Source organism: Nothobranchius furzeri, chromosome 16 (genome assembly GCF_043380555.1).
Source record: "Nothobranchius furzeri strain GRZ-AD chromosome 16, NfurGRZ-RIMD1, whole genome shotgun sequence".
NCBI classification, from domain to species: Eukaryota; Metazoa; Chordata; class Actinopteri; order Cyprinodontiformes; family Nothobranchiidae; genus Nothobranchius; species Nothobranchius furzeri.
The window spans coordinates 4,914,110-4,922,509 of NC_091756.1; the positions used below are offsets into that span (position 1 = coordinate 4,914,110).

Below are 8,400 nucleotides of genomic sequence, written 5' to 3' on the forward strand. Positions count from 1 at the left end.
CTAAAATGGTTGGAAGAAGGAGAGAAAAACAGTAAATATTTCTTTAATATTGAAAAAAGAAATATTGAAAGATGTACCCTAACTAAATTAAAAACAGGAAACAGACTATAATATTATATCCAAATTTGTATCCAAGTATTACGCTAACTTGCACAGAATAGAAACATGTTCTGACTCATCCAATATTTTTAATTCACTAAAGATCTCAAAAAGCAAACACCTCTCTCAGAGAAGAGTGCGATGAACCGTCACTTATCGAGGAAATAAAATGGGGAATTAAAAATCTTAAACTAAACAAATCTCCTGGTAATGATGGCCTCACAGGCGAATTTGACCAAAAGTTTACTGAAGAAACTTCAAAACTCCTTTTGGCTGTATATAATGAATCCATAAATAATGAAGAATTACCTCACTCTTTCAAACAAGGTTTAATAACACTAATCCCAAAACCTAATAAAGACAACCTTTTAATAGATAACTGGCGTGGCATTACTTTATTAAACATCGATTACAAAATTCTAGCATCAGTAGTAGTCAAATGACTAAAATACGGAATTAACGATATAATCCATGAATCCCTAAATGGCTTCTTACCTGGACGTCATTTTCTAACAATGTTAGATTAGTTTTGGACTTAACTAATTATAATCATTTGCTCTCTGGGGACTGAGACTTTATGTACAGCAGGACTGGGTGTGTTTCTGGGACGATGGCCAGCAGTGACTCTTAAACTCTCGATGAGTGGATTAAGCAAATGAGATGTAGACAAGTGGTGCCACTGAACAGCAACGTGCACGAATAGTGTTTAATCATCCAGCAGGGGTGTCAAACCGAAATTTACACGGGGCCGAAAAGAAAATCCGGGACAAAGTGGGGGCCAAACTCAATTCTTTTTGAAAAGGCGACGGCACGTGAGCACATTTTTCTTGATGTATTGTTGAAACTTTTCATGTGGAAACAAACTTATTTCTGCAGTAACACTGACATCTACGCACGAGCAAACTGATTTTAAATGAAACACACATCCTTTCGTTACTTACGTCTCATTTTTTAAATTATTTTTATTCCTTAAATTGTGTATATATACCAAATATATATATATATTTTTAAAATATTTTGAATCTTAAAGTATCTGTCTGGAGTTTTCCCCTTTCAGAAATCATGTTTTTTTTAATGGAAGGAGCAGAATTTCCCCAAACCAGCCAGGCTGCCATGGAGAGAACATCCCCACACAAAGTTTAGATGGACGAGGAGAACCGCTTAAAACTATCTGCATTTTCAAGAGAGGATGAGGAGAGAGTCGAGGAGCAAAACAGAGTATTCTATCTCGTATGTCAGTAAACACCTACCAGGGTTTCCCCCAGAAAACTTGCTAGGTCTGGCGTACTGTTCTGTACAGAACATGAAAACGAACGTTCTAACTAAACAGCGACAGCTACACCGCTTTAATCAGGCAGCCGGTGATCTCTATTTTAGTTATATCTCTGTAGTCTTCATAGGCATGAATTAATCCTTCTTACTCTGTTGGAGAGAGCGAGGCTCTGTCCTTTCCTTCCATTCTGCTTTATCTAGCATTGATTAAGAGGGGCTGCTAGCGGACGCGCGTGAGCCTCACTTGCCGCTCCTTGCTTGGATTAGAGACGACCGAATCCACCTAAGCATCGCTGTGGAACTGACAAATCCTTGAGTGAACAGGTGTAAGGCAGGGATGTATCAGGGAAGCCTCAATGTTCCAAACTCGCTTCGTGGAATACCCCCTGGTTTTCCATCTCTAAAGTGAATTTATCATTTAATTTGTTGCATGAAATGATGAAATAAATCATTTTTGTGCTGCTAGATTTAAGGAAACATCTGGATGAAACAACCTCTCTTGTGAACATCAGTAATACTTTTCTAAAGGGAATGGGGGGCTGTCAAGCGGAGCTCAGTGAGCCCTGTTTTCCCGCTGAATTCCAGATCTGGAAGAGAGCATCACCTCCTACACGCTCGTGATGCAGGTGTATGTGTTGACCTTTGTATAATACAGAGGAATGTGTGTGTAGGAGTTTTCCTATTCTGCACACCAGGATGGTCCCACCGACACTCACTACATGTATCCCAGTCCACCTCACGCTTTCCCATCACACGCATTTCCTCCTTTCTTCACTCTCACTCTCTTTGTCCTCCTGCTGTCATCTTGTTTGTCCTGTTAGACTAAAGTTTCTGCCTTGTTGGCTATTTGCTGAGACTCCAGCTGGACTGGATAGTTGGGAAAAGGGCCTGTTGGCTGATCTTTAGACTACCTCTGTTTAGAGAAAGCCCACACAAACTCCCACACCTTTGATCCACTCACTCACTCAGGATCCCGCTGTATACAATAAACCATTCCTTCTGCTATGCATCCTGATGTGGACTCAGAAGTGTTATTTATCTTTTACCACGATTATACAGTCACTGATGGTTTTATTACCAGCCCTACTGAGCATGGTGGAGTTTTCCTACAGCTGCTCACACATTTAATTTCACCTCTAATAAGAATGGCTTCATCAAATCTTTACTGCTTTATGTAAAAGATTGTTTTAGGACTCAGGTACAGTTTGGTTTTGTCTGTGGGACATCCATCCATCCATTTTCTGAACACGCTTGTCCACGTGGGGTGGTGGGGGGGCTGGTGCCTATCTCCAGCGGTCAAAGGGCAATCAGGCGGGGTACACCCTGGACAGAGAGCCAATCCATCGCAGGGCAACACAGAGACACACAGGACAATCTCACACACACACACACTCACACCCAAGGACAATTTAGACAGACCAATTAACCTAACAGTCATGTTTTTGGACTGTGGGAGGAAGCCGGAGCACCCGGAGAGAACCCACACATGCACAGGGAGGACATGCTAACTCCATGCAGAAAGATCCCAGGCCGGGAAGCGAACCCAGGACCTTCTCGCTGCAAGGCAGCAGCTCTAACCACTGCACCACTGCGCAGCCCTTGTCTGTGGGACAGTCAAAACAAATAAAAATGAAGAATTAATAAAAAAATCACGAAAATGTTCCATCTCAGATGGCAGGAGTCCTCCCGCCCCCGCCATTTCACTCACAGAGTAAGGTGTTTCAAAGTTGAAACCATCAGACAAAAACAAACCTACATGTTATGTTTAGAGTGAATTAAGGAGCGTGCACAGTAATGACTTCAGCTGCATAAACCTGATCAGTAATAGCAGTAAATGGTGGGTGACGGAGGCTCGCCTGTGTGAGTATAGCGCCACCTAGTGGCAGTACAATACCCAAACATCACGCAGACAAATCATTTTTAACAGCAATCACTTCACATGTAGTGTTTTAATTACAGCTTACTTGACTTTTTATGGCAATGCATTGTCAATTTTATGTGCATTTCACGTTGATTTTAACACTTTTCAAGGGACATAGCAAGGGTTCTCCCACGAGAACAAAAAGTTCCATTACATCATTAAGTTCTGATTATTCACCATCAGAAAACACACGAAAAGACACTTTAATAAAACACTACTTTCTTATAACTAGAAAATGTTACAAACAAAGGTACTGCACAGTCACAGACAAGCTAACCGGCACCCCACAAAGCACACTGCAACAGGTCTGGTGATGAAGCTGAAGTGGGTCACAGCTGACAGACCATCATATTTTCTGACATTTGAGAATCCTCCTGTTACAGGACATTCACTTGTGTGTGCACAATCAGAGCTTAGATCCAAGCAGCTTTAACAACACTAGGGATGTAAGAAAATATCAATATGGCAATAAATCATGATATTTTGTCCCGCAATATTATATCGATATTCAAAAGCTGTGTATCTAACTTTTGGAAGAATTTACATGCAAACATTTGTGTATTTTCTTTTCTTTTGGTGCAAATTCAAATGCCGACCACTAGTTGTGCAAAAGGTTTTGTTTCCACCGTTAAAATGTAAATCCCTCTAAGTTGTAGGGAGCCTAAGGCCCTGTCCACACGTAGCCGGGGATCTGCCAAAACGTAGATATTTTTCTTCGTTTTGGCCTGTCATCCACACGAAAACGGAGTTTTTTCACACGAAAACGGATCTTTTTAAAAACTCCGGCAAAAGTGAAGATCTGCGTTTTCTCCGTTTTGGGTGTCTGCGTGTGGACGGACAAAACCGGAGTTTTAAGGTCCGCAACGTCACTTTCCGCGACAAAAAAATGCTGACATCACGTGTGCGACCTGTGTTTACACTAGCCGGCATCACGGAAGCTTTCAGAGCTGCGCTCTGTCACTACCCGATCCATCAATTGTCCAAGCGCTTTCTGCTTGTTTGTTTTTGCAAGCGGAACTACTGCTCCTCGCGGAAGACCCCAGACGAAGGACGAGGTTAAGACCGGGGGAAGTACTGCCGCCTACAGGTCTGGCATGTCCTTAACAACGTACTTATCCGGGTACGTGTGGACAGAGTTTGTTTTTAAAACGCGGTGGTGTGGATGCAAGTTTTTGGAGGGGCGGATATTCGTTTTCAAAAAACCCCGGCTACGTGTGGACTAGGCCTAAGTCACGCCCATCTACTTCCGCACCATGGGTCTCTCCGGAAAAATGAATGCAAGTGAACGGGGCTAAAAAAGCTATTTTCTAACGCCGCTTGTTTTGTGCCATGGATGTCACATTTGATGTTCGTGAATTTTGAAGAAGCTTTTTGATACCAAGAACGTGCTTATTTTTGAACGGGCGAAACGCTTTTTCAGGATTTGTGTGAAAATAAGTCCAGGACTAAAAATGCGCATCACGAAAGTGACGTCATCGAGCCAGACATGGAGAAAACTGAGGGACAAGGGCTGTAAGTTCAGCAAACATCCCACAGGAGGAAAGAACCACCGTAAATCTGGTCATGTGGTAAGTAGCAGCTACGCTAGGGGAGAGGAGATCGTGTGGTAACGTCACATATGCGACGTGCCGATTTCTGGTGTGTAGTCATGCTAATTATGAACTTCTACATGCTGATGAATCTCAAAGTACGTGACAGACGTGGTTGAAACACCCATGAATTTTTTTCATTTAAATTGCAGTGCAACACGTGTGATCCAGGGCGTAAGGCAAAGCGGATTACAAAATAGTGTTTAGCCCCGTTGACTTGCATTCATTTTTTCGTTCTTCCCCATGAGCCCACCGGAAAGGCTGATGGGGAGACTTGGGCACCCTCTGGTTGAGATACGTCATGTTAAACATCATTTTGGACTGTTAATTGAATTCTCCTATATTTAATTCATTCTAAAAAAGTATCGCAGTACGTATCCTATCGCCATAATTTCACCAATACACATCCGTAAACAACACCACATGAAATATACAAAGTTCAGAGCTTTTAGCCATTTAGCATTCCAACATCCCGCCCATGGGAAAATACATTATTTTCATGTGACCCGGAATTAGTGAGACACCCCCCACCCCACTAATTTGGACCTGAAGTTTTATTGTTTTTAGTGGTTTAAAGTTACAATAGCAGCTTGCTGCCTTTAGCTGCTTACACATCTGGGACAGTCCAGTCTTTTACATATTTTATGTTCAGTTTCGAAGAAGTTCTCAGGAATGCGGAAATCCCCAACCACGTGGGCAGCATTTAAGACCCGCGGGAAGTCTGTGGTGTGCTTGATAAGATAAACAAAGATGGACATGAGCTGTATTGCTTTTGGAGACTCTGATCTACCCTAACCCTGACAAGTTAAGACCAGGGGAGATCATTTCTAACCCTGCTCCTTAAAAAACTCCAGCATGAACTCTTTATGATGGCATTGAAGTGACAGTGTGTATTTTCCCTGGAAATAGGGGGCAGTAGATACCTGAATCATTGCAAGCAAGCTGTATTTTTGTGTTCAAGCAAGACCTTACCAACAGACGCCATTAGGGGTCAAAAATCCTTGGGAGCTCAACCTCCAGCAAAACAACAAGCATGTCAGATTCCCTTTCATCTCTGGCATCGAGCCAAGACGTGAATGTGTAAAAGAACGCTTAGTAATGCGGAAAGTTTTGTAACCGTTTGTTACAAATAAGTAAATGCATTCTGTCCTGGCTACCGCTGAAGGAAACGTGGCATCCAATATGGCGTCGTGGATATTTCCTGAGATTAACGGTAAAAACTACACATTGTCACTTTAAGCTTTAACAACCATGGAATAGAAACTATGACAGTACCTCATATCCCACTTGTGTCTGTACACATGCTTCTCAGTTATTGACTCCCAGCATTCAGCTGGAGTCAAAACACCTAGACAGCTCACCAGACCAGTTCTCTCTCACTCACTCATTAGGAACTAGAGTACCAGTAGCAAACTATCAGTTTGGACTCAGATCGTTAGAAGAACGTTGCCAGTCAATCGTAACAGACCACCCACGTCCCACCTCCGGACAGATTAAATGATCCATATGAACATTTGGTATGTTTTTTGAGTATCTGAGCTCTATGTTTTGGTTGGAGCCCACTTGGGTCTTAAAGGAAACCTCCACCCAGACTAAAGGGGACAAACTTCTGAGCCTGTTGAGCTCCAATCTCAGCCACGTACAGAGCTCCAGCTTTTAGATCTAGATCGAGCAGGTGGGGCTTAACGTCGTCTGCAAGCTGGATCACACTGACCACCTGGCACTGACCAATCAAGCCCACCGGTGGTGCGTCCAGCAGGGAGATCTGATTGGTGTTGAGCTGCACAACAACAAAATATTTTTTGTCTGGGGTGAGGCGAACAGAGTAGGGTGCATCTTCTGTGAAGCAGCTCCCCCATGTTCCCAGCCAGTCCCCAGTGATGGAGTTGAAGACCTGGATCCTTTTGTTGCCCCTGTCAGCCACCCACACTCTTTGGGCGTTATCCACTGTCACACTGTGGGGGATGTAGAACTGAGCCAAGCCTTGTCCTTTCTCTGCATGCATCCACAACACCTCATGCTCTTTGGACATCTTGATGAGGCGGTTGTTCATCCCACCATCACCATCCACGATGTACATTTCTCCAGATTCATGGATGAAGATTTCAGCTGGCTGGTCAAACTGCAGTGGATCCAAACCAGAACCTGCGTTCCCTGGTGTCCCAAGCACCTGGCCCATGGAAAGAAAACCACACATAAAAACACACCCTAAACAGGATATGATGATGAGCACTAAAGAGATTCGATCCTACTTGAAGTATTGACCTGCAGCAGCTTCCCTGATGGTGAGAACTGTTTGATGCAGTGGCCATACGGACCATTCCCCACATCTGTGATCCACACGGTGGGACTTCCCGAAGCTGCATCTGCTACAAATATCCCATGAGGCATTTCCAGGGTGGTCGTGTTCCAGGACATGAGGAAATTTCCATCTGTGTTGAACACCAGCACCTTCGGCATGTTGTAGCCTGGAGGGAAACAAAGTTGTTTGGTCACAAGCAGAAACTCCAGCCACTTGGAGCACCCACACAAAGGTATTACCTCGCTGAGCCACATACACTACACCGGTGTACTGGTTCACTGCCACACCGAATATCTCTCCGGTGAAGTGTTCCGGGTTCTTGGGCCAGCTCAGGTCCAGTTTGTAAAGGGGTCTGCCCAGCAGCTGGTAGTCCGACTTCAGGACAGAGCTGTTGGTGGTTCCGTACAGAACCATCATGAGCAGGACCAGTAAGGCCATGGTGGAAGCGATCAGACACGTCTGGCCTCTCCTTTTGATCAACATCAGTGTTTACGCGGGGATGCGTGATGTCACTTCAGCTTAAATGAACGACCTGGTTTCAAAATAAAAGAGTCAATTTACAACAAATGTTCCCGCCAACAACTGAAAGCGTCGCGAAACGGCCGCGAAATGTACTACGCGGCTGCCGTTATTGTTGAAGCGTTCCTTTCCACTGGCAGTCCAGTGTGACGTTTTGGACGCGCCCCAGAAGAGATGGCATGCTATCATAATTACGTTTCGAGTCTATTGTTTACCCGCTACGCTTCCAAAACACGTCGAACTCCGCAGTTCACATCACAGTAGGGTTTAAATTGCATCAGACAGGAAGTCAAACACAACAACAATATAAAACACATCCGGAAACTTTCAAACAGCAGGTGAAACTTCCTGATATAACCCCCGTGGCCGATGCAAACAACAGATAATTAACCACCGACCTGTTTTGATACATGCGGCTGACTTTCTCCTTGTTTATTATTGTGTGTGGACTTCCATGGTTCTCCCTTGGTTTTGTGGCATCACGGGATCGGGTGTGTGGAACGCTTTCACTCCCGTTTCGCTTCTGAATTGCTGCTCACGACTGGTCTCGCGCTGGCCGCTAATGACGTTACGTGACCGCTTTCACGTCTCGTGGAAAGCTGGAGTGTCTACTGCAGGTTTGAGCACAGACATATATTTCATATATCTACGATTTGAGCCTACTGTGCAGCAATTGTCATTTCCGGTTCAATAACTGC

At 44.1% G+C, this 8,400-nt stretch overlaps 1 protein-coding gene across 1 annotated transcript; it reads right to left on the reverse strand.

Moving 5' to 3' along the window:
• Positions 1 to 6,234: 6,234 nt before the first annotated feature.
• On the reverse strand, positions 6,235 to 8,275 carry LOC107395494 (NHL repeat-containing protein 3). The gene is made up of 4 exons (XM_015974891.3): positions 8,101 to 8,275; positions 7,423 to 7,715; positions 7,147 to 7,349; positions 6,235 to 7,051 (listed from the first exon to the last, which is right to left on the reverse strand). Exons 2-4 carry the CDS (start codon positions 7,664 to 7,666, stop codon positions 6,452 to 6,454), a joined length of 1,047 nt encoding a protein of 348 aa, XP_015830377.3. The 5' UTR covers positions 7,667 to 7,715; positions 8,101 to 8,275; the 3' UTR covers positions 6,235 to 6,451.
• Positions 8,276 to 8,400: the final 125 nt, after the last annotated feature.

What these genes read in the sequence shown, in the direction of transcription:
- LOC107395494 (XM_015974891.3), bottom strand. Translation starts at nt 7,666, where the DNA reads ATGTTGATCAAAAGGAGAGGCCAGACGTGTCTGATCGCTTCCACCATG. An exon ending in AGTGTATGTGGCTCAGCGAG is followed by an intron (nt 7,350 to 7,422) that starts GTAATACCTTTG and finishes GTTTCCCTCCAG; the next exon opens with GCTACAACATGCCGAAGGTG. An exon ending in CATCAGGGAAGCTGCTGCAG is followed by an intron (nt 7,052 to 7,146) that starts GTCAATACTTCA and finishes TCCATGGGCCAG; the next exon opens with GTGCTTGGGACACCAGGGAA.